This window comes from Dendropsophus ebraccatus, chromosome 2, assembly GCF_027789765.1.
Source record: "Dendropsophus ebraccatus isolate aDenEbr1 chromosome 2, aDenEbr1.pat, whole genome shotgun sequence".
Classification (NCBI taxonomy): Eukaryota; Metazoa; Chordata; class Amphibia; order Anura; family Hylidae; genus Dendropsophus; species Dendropsophus ebraccatus.
This window is the reverse complement of record NC_091455.1, coordinates 19,345,913-19,366,788: the sequence shown is the minus strand read 5'-3', so window position 1 is coordinate 19,366,788 and position 20,876 is coordinate 19,345,913. Positions and strand designations below refer to the sequence as shown.

Here is a 20,876-nt window from a genome sequence, read left to right as displayed (position 1 = left end):
AGCAGAATAGTGAGTGCAGCTCTGGAGTATAATACAGGTTATAACTCAGGATCAGTACAGGATCAGTAATGTAATGTATGTATGTACACAGTGACCCCTCCAGCAGAATAGTGAGTGCAGCTCTGGAGTATAATACAGGATGTAACTCAGGATCAGTACAGGATCAGTAATGTAATGTATGTACACAGTGACCCCCTCCAGCAGAATAGTGAGTGCAGCTCTGGAGTATAATACAGGATGTAACTCAGTATCAGTAATGTAATGTATGTGCACAGTGACCCCACCAGCAGAATAATGAGCGCAGCTCTGGAGTATAATACAGGAATTAACTCGGGATCATGCCCTTATTAAACGCTTATAACAATTTCCACCTAAACTCAGAGAGATACTAGGGAACAATCAGGTATAACATCTGTAAAATTTTATTACGAAAAATGTGTTTTTATCACGCAAAAGTCATTTAGAGATGAATATCCACGTGGGTATAAGTGCTATTGTAGAGATGTTCCTATACAAAGGGGTCAGATCTACAAAGGTTAATCAGACTACCCAGAGACTAGTCACCAGGCCTGATCTTCACTATGACAGGAGCGGTACGGATGCTGGACTGCTGGAATAGGATGAAAGCTTCTTAGTCATCCTGATGCTTAAAGGATTGTTCTGAACTCATCAAATATGAAGTTAGGCACATGAGCCTCCACCACCTGCAAGAGGAATGGACATTGTGATCAGCAATAATCATCAGTAAGCAGAAGGTCCAGGCTGCATGCTAAGCTCCTATGTCTATACTCCCATATGCGGCATAAGTCTTAGCCGTGTATGCAAAAAAAAAAATTACTCTAAAGCAATGCTGCCCCCTAGTGGCTACCTGAGATGTATAAAGATTATCAAAAACTTGACAAGGGATTTGTTGTCTTAGTCAACCAGCTGGTAGATACAGCATAGAAACTAAAGAGTGATTATTTTATAAAGGCGTTAACCCTTTATAGAAACTTACACCAAAAATAAAAACGGGGTGAAAATTCAGATTCTGCAATAGCAGGGATAGGAGATAACTCTCATAGTGGGGTCTGAAAGGGGGTTTTATCCTGGATATCTATATAATCTAAAATGCTCAGGCAGGTGGTGAGGGGATGGGAAAGCCGTACTTACCTTTCCCGAGCGTCGCTCCCATATGTGGCTGTATAATGGAGCTCTGTGCTGCACTTCCTGATAAGGTACGGCCTTCAGCCAATCAGCAGCTGAAACAGGACACTGCCTCTGTCACTGATTGGCTGGTGTTAATGCCTGGTGCCCAATGCAGCCACAATATGGAGCATCACTTCGGTAAAGAGCGGGAAGTTAAATATGGCTTCCCTGTACCCTCACTTGCCTGAACTGAATGTTATGTAGTATACGGGGAGGAAAAATATTTAAATCTCTCAGAAGCCATTCCCAATAGTGACTATGACATCTAAAATGGCTGGAGCTTTCCTCTCACAGTGCTTCAAGACCCTGAATAATCTAGGCTAATGGGGTAATATGTTATATACGCTCTCCTCACCCTCCTAGGCAGCTTGGTGAAGTGAACATAATCTTCAAGGAACATGAGCGCACCAACCACATCTGCTGGCATCTCCGGGATCTTCTGGCTGTAACCCAAACAAAACTTAAGTGAGGCCTGTACTGATGGGTAATGGTACTGCTAGTGGGCTGGGATATAGACTAGTGAGGCCTGTACTGATGGGTAATGGTACTGCTAGTGGGCAGGGATATAGACTAGTGAGGCCTGTACTGATGGGTAATGGTACTTCTAGAGGGCTGGGATATAGATGAGTGAGGCCTATACTGATGGGTAATGGTACTGCTAGAGGGCTGGGATACAGATAAGTGAGGCCTGTACTGATGGGTAATGGTACTGCTAGTGGGCAGGGATATAGACTAGTGAGGCCTGTACAGATGGGTAATGGTACTGCTAGTGGGCTGGGATATAAACTAGTGAGGCCTGTACTGATGGGTAATGGTACTGCTAGTGGGCTGGGATATAGACTAGTGAGGCCTGTACTGATGGGTAATGGTACTGCTAGTGGGCAGGGATATAGACTAGTGAGGCCTGTACAGATGGGTAATGGTACTGCTAGTGGGCTGGGATATAGACTAGTGAGGCCTGTACTGATGGGTAATGGTACTGCTAGTGGGCAGGGATATAGACTAGTGAGGCCTGTACAGATGGGTAATGGTACTGCTAGTGGGCTGGGATATAAACTAGTGAGGCCTGTACTGATGGGTAATGGTACTGCTAGTGGGCTTGGATATAGACTAGTGAGGCCTGTACTGATGGGTAATGGTACTGCTAGTGGGCAGGGATATAGACTAGTGAGGCCTGTACTGATGGGTAATGGTACTGCTAGTGGGCTGGGATATAGACTAGTGAGGCCTGTACTGATGGGTAATAGTACTGCTAGTGGGCAGGGATATAGATTAGTGAGGCCTGTACAGATGGGTAATGGTACTGCTAGAGGGCTGGGATATAGACTAGTGAGGCCTGTACTGATGGGTAACGGTACTGCTAGTGGGCTGGGATATAGACTAGTGAGGCCTGTACAGATGGGTAATGGTACTGCTAGTGGGCTGGGATATAGATGAGTGAGGCCTGTACAGATGGGTAATGGTACTGCTAGTGGGCTGGGACACAGATGAGTGAGGCCTGTACAGATGGGTAATGGTACTGCTAGTGGACTGGGATATAGATGAGTGAGGCCTGTACAGATGGGTAATGGTACTACTAGATGGTTGCGATACAGACTATGGCTGTGGTTGTGTCACCTTGTGCTCTGGTCCATGGAAGAACGAATGAACTGCCCAATGAGTGCCAGGAACTGCTCGGTGTAGCGGGAATGGAACTGCTTCAGCAGCGTCAGGAGGCCGAGGACTAATGGTGGCCAGTCAATAGCGTCTGCCGGCTTCCTGCATGTCATGCCTGGCAACGAAGAAGAGTCATGTCAATGTCTTGGGCCATTGTTTTATTAGACCTCTGTGTTTCTATATAGAGAAATGATCATCTGAAACTGGAACCTGAACAGCGACACTAACAATTATAATGACCTATACTAATAAAACCAAGGTTTTCGGACTTCTCATTATACAATTCTTTGACTACTATCAAATCTGAATGTCTAAAGCCGAGCTCGGTGAATGTAATATTAGGTCCCATTTATGGTTCGCACTCTTGTAAGCAGGGGTGGGCAAGGCACTGTGCAGGGGTGTGGCTTGTGACTAGTGGGTGTGGCCAGACATTATAAGCCGATCTGTGATCTCTATAGGACTATAACAAAGCACAATACATTACCTAGATTTTTATTATACTGCAGCTTGGGTAACTGAGCGATCAGGAATAAGAAGTTGACAATGGGAAAGAAGGACAGCTGCTTGGTCGTGATGTAAATCTAGAGGGAAAGCTGAATTAGTCCAGGATCTATTCACAGATTGTACAGGATACTAAGTAACTAAAAAGAAATGGGTGTCCAACCTGCGCCCCCCCAGCTGTTGAAGAACAACAATTCCCATCATGCCTGGACAGCCAAAGCTAAAGCTTTGGCTGTCCAGTCATGATGGGAATTGTAGCTTTGGCCCACAGGTTTGGAGGGCCACAGGTTTGACGCCTGTGATATAGAATACATAATCAGGGTGAGGAGATCATTGTCACCTTGTTCAGGGGGTTATGAGTCCCCGCAGCTTCTAGGTAGGCGGTGATCTCGTACAGGAGGGTGTTGTCCTCTTTGAGGCATGGCAAGGAGGGGTCCTGGTAATGTGCCTGTATGTCTGATAGAATGGCTCTGCAATAGACAACACCAGGTTATAATGTAATATATTAATGACTACCCTATCCCACCATGCCTGCTCCAATTATACGACTCTGATAGGGATCAGCAGAACTGAGGAGAAGTGACTGAGACCACCCAAACCCCTAGACATTAAAGTGTCACTATCATTATATATATATATATATATATATATATATATATTACAGTGGTGCCTTGGATTACGAGCATAATCCGTTCCGGGACTGCGCTTGTAATCCAAATCCACTCTTAAACCAAAGCAAATTTCCCCATAAGAAATCATTGAAATGCAGACAATTGGTTCCAAACCCCAAAAATAATGATTTATTATTCTGAATAACATGTAAAACAGATGAAACAAACATTCAGAAACAGCAGAATCTGTGATATTATAAATTACTGTACAGTAATGGAGAGGATGGGAAACACAAGGGCTGACAGAGACTGTAGGGAGCATGAAGGAATGTGCAGGACAGATGTGGGCACATACATGCAGCACTCTGTGTCCGGGGAGAGAGGGGTTACAGCTATGGAGAGATTACCCCCGCAGTCCTGTCCCCTGATGTAAGCCCCAGCCTGAAGTTGATCTGCTATGATTTGGAAGGTGAGGAAGACTTCCTGGGTCAGAGTACAGTGCTGTAGACCCCGCTATGCAGGCCATGCCCCTCCCCCACTCACCCTCCCACCCAGTACAGGGAGCTCTTAAACCAAAGCAATGCTCTTAAACCAAATCAAAATTTTGAAAAACTGTGAGCTCTTAAACCAAAACGCTCTTAAACCAAGTTACCACTGTGTGTATATATATATATATATATATATATATATATATATATATATATATATTTTTTTTTTTTTTTTTTTTTTTTTTTTTTTTTTTTAATTTTAATTTTGCAGAAATCAAGTACAGGCGATTTTAAGAAACTTTGTAATTGGGCTTATTAGGCAAATCTGCCATTATCTGCATTTAAAAAGACTTTCCCCAGGTCCCCCCCCCTCTCTCATTCACTGCTCATTATCAGGAAATTTCGACTCCTTTATATCAGTCGAGCCCTGTGTAACCTATGGAGAGAGGAGAGTAGTTGGCAGCAGAGAGCAGAGAAAGGATTACACAAAGGGACCTGTGTGAAAGCTGGTATTCAGAGGTCAGAGAGGTCAGTGCTGACTTCAGAGGAGATAGCCCGTTGATGTAGGCCTCATCTCCCTCAACCCCTCCCCTCTCAATAGAGAACCATGAAGATGGGGAAGAGCTTCAAACTGCTTTTTCATTTAAAAATGCATTTTTCAGCTAATAAACCCAATTACAAAGTTTCTTTAAATCGCCTGTACTATTGATTTCTGCAAACAAAAAAAAATATAAAAAATTTAAACGACAGTGACACTTTAACATGACGCCCCCTTCTCTTACTCATTGAAGTTCTCCAGAGCTGCTGCAAGGTGTTTGGAATCAAATTTACAGGAATAATTCAATTCATTAGCGATCTGCTGCCGTAGGATCTGCATCTGTCCGACCTGCAATGACAAAGTCAGCACTGATCAGAGGTGGGAGAGAACAGATGCACGCTGGGTACTTAAAGGGGTATCCCGGAAAAAATAAAAATGACATTTCAAATTACAGCCTGAAGTTTGACAATATACTTTTATTACTGAATTCTAATGTTTCACGTACTTCTAGGGCTTTGACATATGTTCACTGCTGGCCTTTGCTGATTGTGCCTGGGAGCAGGGGAGTGGGTGTGGATGGTGCTGGTTTAAAATATGTAAGCAGAAGTGTATATATATATATATATATATATATATATATATATATATATATATATATATTCATTCACTAGATTCTGTCACCTTTTCCATTCGCATCAGGCTACAAAGGATGTGTATATATTAGTATCAAATATGCAAAAGAACACTGCAGAGACACCATCACATGTCTCGACGTCAGTGAACTAGCCAGACCTTCCCTCCGGGAAGGAACAACCGAGCCAAAGGCGTTCTCCAGTTAAGGAAACCACCTCAACAAGGTATCCATCCACAGACAGCTGTTTCGGGGTTTTTGCCCCTCATCAGTGTAGAGTAGGTTTCTGGCTGGTGGGAGCAATGACTAGTAAGTGCATGCAAAAGGGCGCTGGTTGACCTCAGGGAGATCAACCCAAACACCGCAGAGACACCATCACGTGTGTCAACATCAGTGTATTCTAGAACATTGCCCCCTGGGAAATCAAATATGCAGAAGAACACTGCAGAGACACCATCACATGTCTCGACGTCAGTGAACTAGCCAGAATTCCCTCCGGGAAGGAACAACCAAGCCAAAGGCGTTCTCCAGTTAAGGAAACCACCCAAGCAAGGTATCCATCCACAGACAGCTGTTTCGGGGTTTTTTTGTCTGTGGATGGATACCTTGCTGAGGTGGTCTCCTTGACTGGAGAACGCCTTTGGCTTTGGTTGTTCCTTCCCGGAGGGAATTCTGGCTAGTTCACTGACGTCGAGACATGTGATGGTGTCTCTGCAGTGTTCTTCTGCATATTTGATTTCCCAGGGGGTAATGTTCTAGAATACACTGACGTTGAGACACGTGATGGTGTCTCTGCGATGTTTTGGTTGATCTCCCTGAGGTCAACCAGCGTCCTTTTGTATATTAGTATCATGCATCTATTACCACTTACATTCAAAGGCAAGCAGGCGATGCTGTAAGCTGCTATAATGTCTCCAATACACTGCATTAAGAGTGAAGAGGGGATCCTGCTCCCCTATATCTCTACATTACACCCTCAGAAGCAGTAGCAGCATGGAGGACATTATAGAAGCACTGGGGAGGAGATATAACACATACATGAGCTCCCATCTCTCTCTCCATCTGACATCTACTCGTCTTTCTCCCTCCCCTCTCCATAGACATCTATGGGCAGCATTTAACTGATCCCCTAATGAGGTCTCTTAAGACTTTTACAGTGTTTCAAAGTAAATGATGGGTTAAGGGGGTGAAGCAGGATAAGTGAAGAAGCTATTTGCTCTAAAAGGATAGAATACAAACTTCTTATATTTGCTACAAAATCTTTGCAAAGTTTATTGTAAGGGTCTATTCACACGTCAGTATATTTTCCAATCCGCAATTTTGAATCCGTAAGCAATCCGCAAATTTTCATCCGTATTGCATCCGTAAAATACGGACCCCATAGAGTTGTATTGGATGTGTCAGTTACTGTCCGTACTGGGGTCTGTCCTTTTTTTTTTGCGGAACGGATTGCAGCCCAGTACACAACACGGATGTGTGTATGGGTCCATTGAAATACATTGGTCCTATTTTTCTGCGGATCCGCAATTGCGGACAGGAACAGGATGTGTGAATAGGGCCTAAGTGTGGTGACCATAAGCAACGTCATTGCACACGACTAGTGCCACCTGCTGGCCAAACAGTGTGACAACACAGAGCAGAAAAGCTGAAATAACAACCCACCCTGCACAAGTGGATGGTTCACAGCCTGCATACTTTGCTATGGGTCATGTTACTGTGTGTTTAGCATCCTTGTATCCCAGCATGCCTGGGCAGGTAGAATGCAGGAGGATGTAGGCTTGTCCAGCATCACGCCTGTACAAGGGTTGCGTCCGTACCTGCAGTTCTGGATTATTCACTAAAATAGTGTAAAGCTACAATAGTGCAGCAGGATTGGGGCAGTTTCTGCTGATCCTTTTATCTAACCCTGTGCAAACCACACGCACCACATCTGTGAATAAAAATTTGTTGAGCCCGGATGATGGGAGTGACAAGGAGTAGGACCAGCGGCTCCTCACTCACCTTCATTATAGCCTCCAGATAGGGGGTCCAAATCTTCTGAGTTTTGGCAATGGCAGAAGAATAGATTTTGGCAGAATTTGCTGAAAAGAAACAGGAGATGAGATCCTGACTGACATCATATTCCTGGTCATGTCTCACATGGCCAGTGTTTGATGCTCGTAACTCAGGGAACAGGTCAGGAGAGTCCTAATACTATTGTAAGGATAGGAGGTAACATGTTTCATTTAGGTGGTCTCAATGCTTCCTCCGCACTCACTATAGCTGTGCCCCTGCTAACAATCACTTCTTGCATCTTCCCCCCTGCCCGGCAGGGTGCTGACATGCCTTCGGCTCCACTCACATAGTCAAAATCCATGCCGACCTGGGTGAGGAATCTGCATCTTTTCCACATCAGAATTAGCATCTTTATCCACACGGTAACCACCCTCCTGTCTTCATTGAGGAAAAGGGAGCTGGAGCTTCCTCCACTCTCTCCATTCAGAACACACACACTCATCTGTGTATAGTCAGAGGTCACAGTCTGTCTGGCAGCTATCTGCAGTGTATGGGCACATTTGGCAGCAACATGACGGGACATCTTGGGACTTACCTATTATCCCCTTTATTGGGCTGACAACTTTTTGCAGAGCTCTGAGTGTTTCTTGAGCGGTTTTATCCCTTAGAATGACCCTCTGATATAACCGGAGGAAGCTCTGGAGATAGAAAGGAATCAGTCTGGGTTACACAAGATCAACTGCACCTATACTTAAAATATAATATATGTGACAACAGAGAATACCAGGATGCCCCCTATTGCTCCAGTATACGGCTTCTTCTTACCTGTAATTCTTTTACAATCATGAAGCACAGTAGCCTGTCCAGTCCATTTAACCCGAATGTCCCCAGAGAGTCCTGGATCTCGGAGAAGAGATGGTTGTTAGTGACCTCTTGGTGAGTCCTCATGTCGTACCAGGTGTTCATCTGATCTATGTAACAGGTCACCCTGAACCACACAGAGAAGATGGCAAATCAGTATTGTGTACACCACTCCTCTGCCAGCACCCTCCCGCCATGCTGTACATATACTATATCTGGTGCTTAGTGATTTCCATGTACTCATCAATGTATAGCTCGGCACCCGGTGGTTGAATATGCATGTGAGCCCCATAAGATTACTGTACACCCATATACACAAGAATAGAAAGCGCACATTGGGATACAGATTCCTATGGTACCGTACGTCTGACTTACTTGGGATCAGTTATCCTTAAGATTTCACGACAAAGCCGACCAATAAATGTCACAGACTCGTCTACAGGAGGAAACTTCGGGATAGGGATGTGTGTGGACTGGTACATGCTCTGCCAATCCTGAATCTGAAAGAAAGAACCGGTCCCAGGTTACGGGGGTAACCCCCTCTAATCTCCAGTCTCGGAGACATGATAGATGTATAGCTGGATATACTTGGACCTTGGTGCGCAGGAAGTTATTGCACTCCTGCTCCACATTATAGTTCACAATACGAGACACTTCTTCCTGCCAAATCTTCAGGCCATAAATGCTGACATAGTCCTGAATGTACTCGAAGGAGCGGTGGAAGCCGTCCATGGTGGCCGCCATTTCCTTCAGCTTTGGCAGCAGCTCGCTGGGCTGGAATAGCAGAGAAGAGAGGAGATGCATAATATTGTATACCATTTCCTTATACAGGCACTATATTAGGCCGGACAGATAAGCGACGGTATCAAAGTGGTTTAAGTTTTCTTTAAATAAAGCTTCATCTTTGTATTATTAAAGGTTTTGCAACTTTCTACTCATCATTTTCAAGATCAGTTCCTGTCAGTGAATAGAGCCGTCTCCTGCTCCCCCTCCCCCTATAAACAGCTGAACAATCCAGTGTTCTCTATAGGGAGGGGTAGGCTGCAGCCACAAATCAGGCATCGGCTTATCCTTCCTAGAGTCAGGCAGTGAAAACCCACGATGAGAGAGTCAGGAGGCATTGACTTTAGTATAAAGTATATGGGCATGTTTACACTTCCCATAGAAGTCTGCTTCAAATGTATCCATTGCTAACATTAAAGGGAATCTGTAACTAGGTGTATATACCGCCTGAAATGAGGGCAGCATAAAATAGGGACAGAAATGCTGAACAGATGGTGTTCTACTTACATCATACTGTTCAGCCGTTCTCCTAATATGCAGGAGAATAGGATTCTTGCCACACCCCTCACTCCAGCTGCTGATTCACAGTTGACTCTCTATACACAGCATGGATAGATGGCTGTCAATCAACAGCTGGTGGGTGGAGTTTACTGGTGCTCATGAATATCCAGGACTACACGGCTCATGCACATAATGGAGAGGACTAATTACTGTCCATTTTATTCAGTAAGATATCTCAGGATCAGCTGCACACAACAATGTAAGTGATACATCATCCTGCACAGCTTCTCTGTTACTAGTTTATGCTACCCTGAGATAGGACATTATTAACCTACTGACAGAGTCTCTTTAAGTCACATGTTTCCTGCCTCTCATACGATGAATAGACTGCAGTATATAGTGATGTCTGTAAGGATCTTCAGACTCTTCATCCACAGCAGATATTATGGCACAACATAGATGGGCACACTGCACTTCAACATACCCAATAAACTGCTACCGGAGGGGTCTGGAAGAGTGTTCTCTCTTAACGTAGGATACACCTACACTTAGCTGAGCTGGGTATATACGTGTCTGGCAGCTACATGAAATCTATGGCCGGTACCTTTGCTCTGGGGTTGAAGATGAGACCTTTATGTAACGCTAATGCCACGCGTTTCACCAGCTCCTTCCGTATCCCGTCTTCTAGAAGCTGCTTAGGATCCACCTGAAAGCACCACAAATGCCAAATTTCAGGAACTGTTCATGGATTAAACATACTGGGCATTAAATATGAAAGGTGCTGTGCAGGATAAAACAAATATTTCACCCCATAACTGGCAATAACTGGTTGCGTTGAGGGTCCCAATCTGTTTTGCACCCCACCCACCATGCTTCCAGGTTGCACTGTGATCATACAGAAGATGAATGCGTCACTGAATCATTGTACATTGATCCCCACATACCTTTATTATTCCAACCAGTGTGGTCTTCATCATGAGGATTCCTTCAGTAAATATGGAGATGGCGTGAGTCAGCCTGGCCACCTAAGGAAGAACACAAGATCAATCAATGCTAAGAGCCAGACCTGTAGTGATCAAACGATTGCTGGTAACCCATCCCTGTATAACTATACACTGGATACCAGCTTATAAGAACATTGAAGCTTGCTTAAATTTGATTGGATGTGGCTCCCATGTATAAAACAATAATGCTGGCTTCACACTGCCTTAAAGGGGTACTCCGGCGCTGATAAAAAAAAAATCTATCAATCATAAACATAAATGTAAAAACTACCATCCCTCTAGAGTCTCTGTTTGAATTTCCGGCTGTTTGCAGGTCCCTGAAACTCCAGTTGGTGTCTTCATTTTTTCTTTACTTCCTGGTTTGGGCTTTTCCATGATGCACTTTGTCTCCTGTGATGTCTAACTGACTGTAGAACTGTTAGATGGCTAACAGCTTGTTCAGCCAATCAGAGCTGAGCAATCTGAGTCATCTGACAAAGAGAGGCTGGCTTAGACCAGCCTCCCTCTTGATGATGTCTTTGTTACAAAATGGCCGCCACAGAGCAGCCTGGGGTCAACAGTCATCAGGTAAGAATGAGTTTACTTCACTTCCTGGTCGGGGGATGAGGGGGGAAAAGATAGGGAAGGGGGGCAGATAGGTGATTGAAACATATTACAAAGTTATATAACTCTGTAATGTGTTTCAATTACTGGGAAAAAGCTTTCCGCAGGAGTACCCCTTTAAAAGCTCTGAAAAAAAGGCCAATAAAAATGCCATGCTGTTTTTTTTGTTTTGTTTTTTTGCAACGGCAGCGGTCGGATATTAGCTGGAAGTAAATAGAAGTTTATGATCTGCCTTTGGCTGGATTCACACTGCCTTTTTGCGTTATCCGTTTTTTTCATCCGTGTGTGCATACATTTTGATACGTTTTTCTATGACTTCCATTATGAAAAAACAGATCAAAACACATCAGTTTTTTTTTTTTGGCATACACAAAAATGCGGTATTAAAATTTAGCTCCATTCACTTCAATGAAACTGAGCTGCAAAACCCCAGACCCAAACTGAGGACAAGGGTGGCGCTGTTTCTGGAGGAAAGCGGCCATGTTTTTTTAAGGCTTGATTAGGAAACATCTTGAACACGCTGAGGAAGAAATACTGGAAAAATACTGGGAAAGAGAAGCTGAGCGCTTCTCCCTGTTTGTTCTAGCAACGGGAGTCTAAGCCTCGACCGGTCACTGACCAACACTTCTGATATGATGTAGGAAATTCTTTTGAAAGTACATGGTGGACTCACAACTTACCTCATATCTGGCTCCAAGCTGAGCGTAGTCTCTTAGCTTATCCTTATCGAGGCGAGTGGGCACTTCTATTATATCGTGGGTCTGAAGTTTGATAATTTTAGCTAGAGATGTGAACATGCTTTCCGGAATGATCTGAAGAACCTGCGGAAATAATACAACAGGATAAGCCTCCATCTGTGTGTAATATTGAACGCAACTGAAGCATGCTGGAGTCTGATTATTTGGCATTTGATTACCAGTGGCTGAAGAAGTTGGATGGAGCCCTAAGGAGTCATGGAAAACATGGATATAGCCTATGGCCTATGTCTGTATCCATGTTTTTCAGGACTCCCTAGGACTGCCTCCAACATCTCCAGCCACCGGTAATCAAATGGCAAACAATTGGAAGCTTGCTCCATAAATGATACAGGAGTAAGAGTCATCCTGGCCTAGCTAGGTGGCCCACCCCTTGGTCAGAGTACAGAGCAGTGAAAAGGAGCATCTTTGAAGGACATGTCCTGCATTACACAGACAAGCCATTGATTTGAAAGGGGCGCTGTGGGATGCTTTATTTCCCCTGTGCTGGAGCGGCACACTAGATACAGATTACTGCTGATCACTGGGGGTCGTACCAGAGGGAACACCCTGTAGGCAACTAATGGTCAAGGCATTGTCTAGCACACAGGTGTCAAAATCAAGGCCTTCCAGCTGTTGCAAAACTACAATTCCCATCATGTCTGGACAGTCAAAGCTAAAGTTTTGGCTGTTCAGGCACAATGGGAGTTGTAGTGAAAGCACACTGTATACTGTATACCGATCGCTCAGCTGCCTGAGCTACATGTACAGGCTGGATTGATAACTTACCTTCCTTACATAGGACACCAACTCTCCAGAGTAATACTGAGAGACGCTAAGGAGGTCGGGGCTGTTGGCCTGGTTGATGCGCAGTAAGGGTAAGTCAAGGGCAGACGCCAGCTGTAAAGCGAGACAAGGGGTGTAAAGATATTAGTCTTCATAAGCAAGACACACATTTTTATTAGGCTCTTTTGAATTGCCTTAGTGGTGCACCACTGCTGTGGATGTATCATAATGCAGGAAGACTAAAAGGGGCTTAAAGAAACACTGCAGTCACATTTCAAATCAACTGGTGTCAGAAAGTTATATAGATTTGTAATTTACTTGTATTTAAAAATCTCGAACCGTCCAGTACTTATCAGTTGCTGTATGTCCTGCAGGAAATGGTGTATTCTCTCTACCCTGACACAGTGCCCTCTGCTGCCACTTCTGTACATGTCAGGAACTGCCCAGAGCAGGAGAAGTTTTCTATAGGGATTTGCTGCTGCTCTGGACAGTTCCTGACATGGACAGAGGTGGAAGCAGAGAGAACTGTGTCAGACTGGAAAGAATACGCCACTTCCTGCAGAACATACGGCAGGTGATAAGTACTGGAATACTGGAGATTTTTAAATAGATAAATTACAAATCTACTGTATATAATTTTCTGACACCAGTTGATTAGAAAGAGAATGACTCTCTATACTTTTAGCTGATCTCACTATAAGACAGTGAAGTGGAACCTGCAGCGCTCCAGTTTCATAAAACTAAAACTCCAATCGTGCCAGGATAACCAAAGATTTTGCTGTCCAGGCATGATGGGAATTGTAGTTTTGTAACAGCTGGAGGGCCGCAGGTTCCCCTTTCTTTGCTATAAGATCACATTGCGTCAATGCTTCCATGCATCTGGATAGGGTTAAAGCCTTATTACATGAGCAATAATCCACAGAATCTGGCCCATTCGGATAAGTCTGCAGGACACTGGGGGAGCATTGGTAAGGATAAACTTTATTATCTTCTATGTGAAAGCAAGGGCTGCATGGACATTGTTAACTATCTATCTATATATAGACAGCCCATGCTACACAATAGTTGACCCTTCTAATAGGTTCAGTAAGCGAGGGCCGTTCTAGCAGATCAGTGGTCGCTTACACTGCTCATCGGCCTTTAGTAAAGCAACGTCTCCCTGCTGTAATCACTGTGTTATGCAGTTAGTCAGAATCCCATCTAACCCCCCACCCATGGGTCGGTATAAAACACTGAGGAGGTAAAGGCTCTTACCTTTAGGAACGTGGCTCTCAGCTTGGTGACCATGGATGGATTGGCTCTGATGCTCTCCTGCATAATCGATGTGAAGCTAGAAGAGATGACAGGTCACAATTTGACTCTCAAAAAACAAACAAGCAGCAAAGACAAAGCAGGTTTAAGTAACAGAATCATGAAAAAAAATGAAGCTGCACCTGGCTGCCATCATGCCTCTCCGTACCTGTCAATCAGCTGCCAGGCGTAGGACAGGTCCCCCACAATCTGCATGGTGATCAGCACCTCTTCTTTGATGTTAATTGTGCGAATCATCTGATGCAGAAACTTCCTGGTGTCCGCGAGGAACTGGCACACCTGAAGGTTACTCTCCAGCTGGTGAAATTCTTGCACCTATAGAAAATCATAGTGATGTCTTATTGTATGTTACAAAGAGAAAGAAGCGGAGCTCTGGGATACATTGCTTATGTCATGGATTACTTGGCGTAAATAGCATCAAATGTGGTAAACAAATAGGTAAGGCTGGGTTCACACTACATTTTTGCAATCCGTTTTTTTTTTTTCATCCGTTTTTGCAAAAAACTGGTGAAAAACAGATGCATTTTTATGCATCCGTTTTTCCATTGATTTCCATTATTAAAAAAAAACGGATCTGTTTTTTTAACGGACACAAAAAATCCTTTTTTTATTACAGGCACAAAAATTAAGTTGACTACGTTTCTGTGTACGTTAAAAAAAATGGATCTTTTTTTATAATGGAAGTCAATGGAAAAACAGATCCGTTTTTCATCTGTTTTTTTTTTTTTAAAAAAGCGGATGAAAAAAAACTATTGCAAAAACGCAGTGTGAACCCAGCCTTATAATAAAAAACAGGACTCAAACACGTCTGATCAGACTATGCTAGGAGACAGAATTCCAACTCCTGAACGGCAGGCACTGGATGGGCTTAAAACATAACTTTTAATTGAACAAGCTAAAATATGATTACGAGAAAAACAAATAAACAACACAACCCACGTGAATGACCAATTCCGGCACCTAGAACAATAAGAATATCGGTGTACAGGGAACACAGGCTAATAGTCCATCAGATAGTTACGAATGTACATAGAGGAACATAGTGCATTCTATTCACTCCTATCAAGGAAGTGCTGTCCCTGCCTTTTGGGGGTACCCACCTCCTTAACAGGGTGGCCCCAACCACGATGACGTTCCCTGTACTATTCTAAGTGCAGGACAAAAGACAAACAAACAAATAGAAAAGTGACCCAAGTAAATAAACTACCACACCAAAATTGATACAAACATCCAACGCGTTTCACCTGTGCTGTAACCACAGGATCATCAGGGATACACTGGTGCAAACACAAACGATGACAAAACTCCAAGGTAGTGAGCCAAATACACAAAGCAGCACCACTAACACCACTGCCATGAGGGACATTCCATCATGGCAGGAGCTTACCCATCCCAGGAGCTGACCAAAGAACATCCTCTGTGGCTATCTGTGACAGTTTTGGATGAGTATTGGCTTTCTTTACTTATGGATCCTGTTTGTTGACTTATTTGTTGTGGGTTATCTACACCACATTTTTTGGACCATTTGTTGGGATGTATTATCACCATGCTCACGTAGATCACAGTGTCTGTCCTGGGAACCTAACATTGAGATCTCTGAGTATATTTTATTAATTAATTATTTTCTATTTGATTTATAGTCCCAATATTTTGTATTTTTAAGGACTTTGCTGTCTCATTGGTTTGCTCCCCAATACCTGTATTCATCCAGCAGCCCACAAGGGGTAGTGTTAGTGGTGCTGCTTTGTGTATTTGGCTCACTACCTTGGAGTTTTGTCATCGTTTGTGTTTGCACCAGTGTATCCCTGATGATCCTGTGGTTACAGCACAGGTGAAACGCGTTGGATGTTTGTATCAATTTTGGTGTGGTAGTTTATTTACTTGGGTCACTTTTCTATTTGTTTGTTTGTCTTTTGTCCTGCACTTAGAATAGTACAGGGAACGTCATCGTGGTTGGGGCCACCCTGTTAAGGAGGTGGGTACCCCCAAAAGGCAGGGACAGCACTTCCTTGATAGGAGTGAATAGAATGCACTATGTTCCTCTATGTACATTCGTAACTATCTGATGGACTATTAGCCTGTGTTCCCTGTACACCGATATTCTTATTGTTCTAGGTGCCGGAATTGGTCATTCACGTGGGTTGTGTTGTTTATTTGTTTTTCTCGTAATCATATTTTAGCTTGTTCAATTAAAAGTTATGTTTTAAGCCCATCCAGTGCCTGCCGTTCAGGAGTTGGAATTTTGTAATTTGTGCATGGTAGCACAGGGCTATGCCCATCTTGTTGGAGGTTTCTTGACCACCTCTTTCATTAGTTTGGTCAATTGTGGATTTTTTTTTTTATGCTAGGAGACAGGACACAATAATTGGACATCATGGAGCTCTAACCTCTTCCAGGGCTTGTATGAGCTGCACCGTCTTCCTCCCCGCAGCCGTGGAATCATCATAGTTTAAGGACTGGATCTGTTTGGAGATTTCCCGGAACCAGGCCTGCAGGTTTTCTATGGAGGAATGACAGAAGGTTACACTGTGACAGCTACAGCAGCATCAAACCCTCTATAGTATATAGTTAAAGCCACAACTAACATATCAAAGATAAAACCTACAACAATGTGCCTCTCTACTGACAACTTCACATGTAACTAAACTCCCTGACAACTTACGACATGACACAGAGATATGTCAGAAGTTGTCATCAGTGGGAATCCAGGCGCTGAAACCCCCACCGATTCGTTCTAGTGATCTGTGGGGGTCTCTGAAGCCGCAGCCCCACCAATCACAACTTCTCACATGTCAGAAAGTTTACATACACTTTGAGGTTATGTTCACACAATGTATTTTTTTTTATGACAACAATGGCTGCTGTTGCTGATTAAAACAACGTCTGTTATGGGGGCGTGGCCAGGCAGGAGAAGGAGACGGTCGCATGTCATAGCTGCTCCTCTCCTGAAATACCCTACACCATCCTTTTGGCTGTCTCACCGGCTCCTGTTTTGTCCCTGAGGACGCTCACTGTACCCCTGAGACTGCAGGGAACAGATAGAGGGGCATTACGGACGGATCGGTGCCACATACCGGCTTTGGCCTAAACAACACCAGAAGCCGCGGCCTTTCCTGAGTGCCGTCACGCCGGTAACTTGCGGGACCCCCCCGCGGACCACCAATACAGGTACCTGCAGCGGAGCATCTATACTACCGGGGTCTGTTGGCGCAGATCCAAAGCTCTAAACCCCGCTCCCTCACTGCGGCCTTCACCGCCGGCGGAGCCGCGGCCTTTCCTGGCGACCACGAAACCGGAAGTGCCGCACGTGTCATGTAAACCTCCCTGACAAGTGCTAGCAGCAAGAAGCCAAGGGCCCCACACTGATAATATAAGCCCAAGAGCGTCTCCCTCAGGAATCCTGTAGTGAAGACCATCATCAGAATGTCTATGATCTCACCTATATGAGATAAAGGTGGCGTATGAAAGTGATATCCCTTCTACATACATTATTACAGAGGGACCACCTTTACTTGAGCATTGATTACTGGGAGTGTGAGAGGAAGTTACAACAACATTGATAACACAAGACTATTTGCTTTTCTCTTTTCTCCTCTCTGAGACTAATAACCTTATTGTCCTCTGCAACAAAATCAGGAGATAAAAACTAAGATTTCTGGTGTTAATACAGATATTTCACTGCTCTCTGAAAGATATAAGCTACTAATACAACAGCCCCATCTTCAGCAAAATTTAGGTATTGCAGTCTAAAGACTCTAATAATCCCAACTACAGCAAAACACTTAAGATATATACAACAGAATTAATACTTGAGCTGAATTTATAAAGTAAGATGTAAGAAGCAAATTACACTCAATATTTGTTTTAAAATGTAACTGATAAAATATCATATTGAGGAGACAACAAAACGGCTAAACTAAACCAATTCTCATTCTCTAAGACCTGTTTCGTATACACTTCCTATATTTCACCAACTTATCAGATTCTTCAGTGCCAAAATGGGAGGTACTACGAAGAAAAACGCTAAAACAAAACCTGCTAAATTAACAGAGACCTTTAACTCTCCAACCTCTCACTCATATGGGAGTCGTGGTCATTCCCAGCGAAGATCTATCTCACCGTCTCCATCTTCTAGAGCTGACTCAATAGATGTAGACAATAGAGAGATAAACGATCCACAGCCAATTACTTAAGATACCTTGAAAAGGCTCTTCAACTCATTCAGAGACACTATACAGTCCGATCTCAGACAAGCAATAGGAGATCTCCGTGAAGACATAAGATCTATAACTTCCAGAACAGAACATATAGAAAACAAAATGGCAGATTTTGCAAAGTCACATAACCTCTTGATTGATGCAAATTCGGCTTTGGAGGAAGAGGTTCAAAGACAGATCTAGGAGAAACAATGTAAGAATCCGTGGAATACCCGAAAGCGTCACCACAGAACAACTAACACCTTTTCTCACAGACCTATTGGCTATTTTTGCTTCCACATTACACCAATCTCAAACGAACGGACACTAAAACGTCTTAACTGGAACTTTTATATAAGTGGGAATAAAGCTGGTAAAATTTTGGCAAAAAGGGTAAAAATCGCACAAGCAAAACAAAGGATCCCTTATATTAAGACCACAGATGGTAAAAAAAAAATTTAACCCTCAAAAAATTGCAGATGAATTTGCTAATTTTTACAGTAATCTATATAACCTAAATAAAGATCCAAATAACTATATCCCTAAGAAAGAAGAAATAGAAGCATTCCTTCATAAACTATCTTTGCCATCACTTACTCAATCACAGCTAATATTACTTAATAACCCCATAACTAAAACAGAGGTCAGGAATGCCATCCATTCATCACAAAACAAAAAATCTCCCGGCCCAGACGGGCTACCAAATGAATATTATAAATTCTTCTATTCGCAGCTTTCACCTATCCTAACACAAACATTTAACAGTATAATCTCTAACAAATCTCCTCTCCCCGAAATGTTACAGGCCATAATAACTACACTACCGAAACCAGGGAAGCCTCTAGACCAAACGGCCAACTTTAGACCAATCTCCTTATTACATTCAGATACCAAGTTTTATGCCAAAATATTAGCTACTAGAATAAACGCTGTTCTCCCTTTTCTCATTGCGCAAGACCAAGTAGGTTTTGTTCAAGGTCGCCAAACCAGAAATGGTACGAGACGCTTTTTAGATTTAAGTGAACTAGCAAATAAATCAAAAACACCTACCGTTCTGCTCTCACTCGACGCTGAAAAAACTGGAATTTCTTAGATCTTATTTTGGAAAAATTGGGTTTCTGTTCATTTATAAAAGATGCAATTCTAGCCCTTTATACACTCCCCTCAGCTAGGGTTTTAGCTTCGGGTTTCTTATCACCAGGCCCGGACTGGTAATCTGGCAAACCGGGCAAATGCCCGCTGGGCTGGCCGGATTACCAGTCCGGGGGCCGCCCAGACTGCAAAGAAAAGCCGCTGTGCTGCTTAATCAGTAGCAGAGGGCCGCTGCCGGGCTGAAGACTGCGTGGTGGGCCGGGAGGGGGGAAAAAAACAAACAACAACATCTCACCTGTCACCCGTTCCTGCCGCTCCTCCCCCGGCAGCGCGCGTCTTCTCGCTCATCTTCCGGCGCAGGCAGCATAGTACAGGAGACTCTGCCTGGGCCGGACGTCTCAGCCTCTATCAGACGTCAGCGTGTGCGTCTTAAAGACACACGCACACGCTGACGTCTGATAGGGGCTGCGACGTCCGGCCCAGGCAGTGGCGGATTATAATGTGGGCGGTTTGGGCGGCCGCCCGGGGCCCAAGGCTCCGGGGGGGCCCGCGCCGCTCACATTAAGATCTTGCATAGCAGCGCCAGCAGCACATCACTTTCGGGGCCCAATGGGCCCCCGAGTGATGTTCTGCTGTGGCGCGCTGTCGTCGGAGTCCGCCGCGGCACCGCCCCTTCTCTCCTTGCCGTCTTTGCGGTGCCCGTACTTCTCTCCTGGCGGCGTGATGACGTCACATCCTGCGCGCCGCCAAGCAGAGAAGTTCGGGCACCGCGGGGCTGCACTGTGAGCTTCCGGCCTGCTCTCTCTGCCGGAAGCTCACCCTGGCTCCCTGCCGCCCGAATATACCCCCTGCCACCCGGCTGTACCCCTTGCCCCTTAGCTGCTCTCCATGCCGCCCCATCTTCTCCCCCTGCTGCTACCCCCATCATCTTCTCCCCCTGCTGATACCCCCATCATCTTCTCCCCCTGCTGATACCCCCATCATCTTCTCCCCCTGCTGCTACCCCCATCATCTTCTCCCCCTGCTGCCACCCCCATCATCTTCTCCCCCTACTGCTACCCCCATCATCTTCTCCCCCTGCTGCTACCCCCATCATCTTCTCCCCCTGCTGCTACCCCCATCATCTTCTCCCCCTGCTGCTACCCCCATCATCTTTTCCCCCTGCTGCTAACCCCATCATCTTCTCCCCCTGCTGCCACCCCCATCATCTACTCCCCCTGCTGCCACCCCCATCATCTTCTCCCCCTGCTGCCACCTCCATCATCTTCTACTCCTGCTGCTACCCCCATCATCTTCTCCCCCTGCTGCCACCCCATCATCTTCTCCCCCTGCTGCCACCCACATCATCTTCTCCCCCTGCTGATACCCCCATTATCTCCCCCTGCTGCCACCCCCAT

At 44.6% G+C, this 20,876-nt stretch overlaps 1 protein-coding gene across 1 annotated transcript in view; it reads right to left on the bottom strand.

The window, feature by feature from the left end:
• Positions 1-406: 406 nt before the first annotated feature.
• The window catches only part of WASHC5 (WASH complex subunit 5), a 38,501-nt gene continuing 18,031 nt past the window's right edge, over positions 407-20,876 (bottom strand). The window contains exons 12-29 of the mRNA XM_069957107.1: positions 16,579-16,691; positions 14,340-14,506; positions 14,135-14,210; positions 12,884-12,994; positions 12,041-12,181; positions 10,698-10,778; positions 10,358-10,459; positions 9,064-9,243; positions 8,845-8,969; positions 8,434-8,596; positions 8,204-8,306; positions 7,615-7,694; positions 5,227-5,330; positions 3,686-3,815; positions 3,329-3,425; positions 2,806-2,959; positions 1,544-1,631; positions 407-704 (exon numbers count right to left, since the gene is read on the bottom strand). Of these exons, the coding sequence (XP_069813208.1) occupies positions 648-704; positions 1,544-1,631; positions 2,806-2,959; positions 3,329-3,425; positions 3,686-3,815; positions 5,227-5,330; positions 7,615-7,694; positions 8,204-8,306; positions 8,434-8,596; positions 8,845-8,969; positions 9,064-9,243; positions 10,358-10,459; positions 10,698-10,778; positions 12,041-12,181; positions 12,884-12,994; positions 14,135-14,210; positions 14,340-14,506; positions 16,579-16,691 (2,072 nt within the window). The 3' untranslated portion in view covers positions 407-647. The remainder of the gene's footprint in view (positions 705-1,543; positions 1,632-2,805; positions 2,960-3,328; positions 3,426-3,685; positions 3,816-5,226; positions 5,331-7,614; positions 7,695-8,203; positions 8,307-8,433; positions 8,597-8,844; positions 8,970-9,063; positions 9,244-10,357; positions 10,460-10,697; positions 10,779-12,040; positions 12,182-12,883; positions 12,995-14,134; positions 14,211-14,339; positions 14,507-16,578; positions 16,692-20,876) is intronic.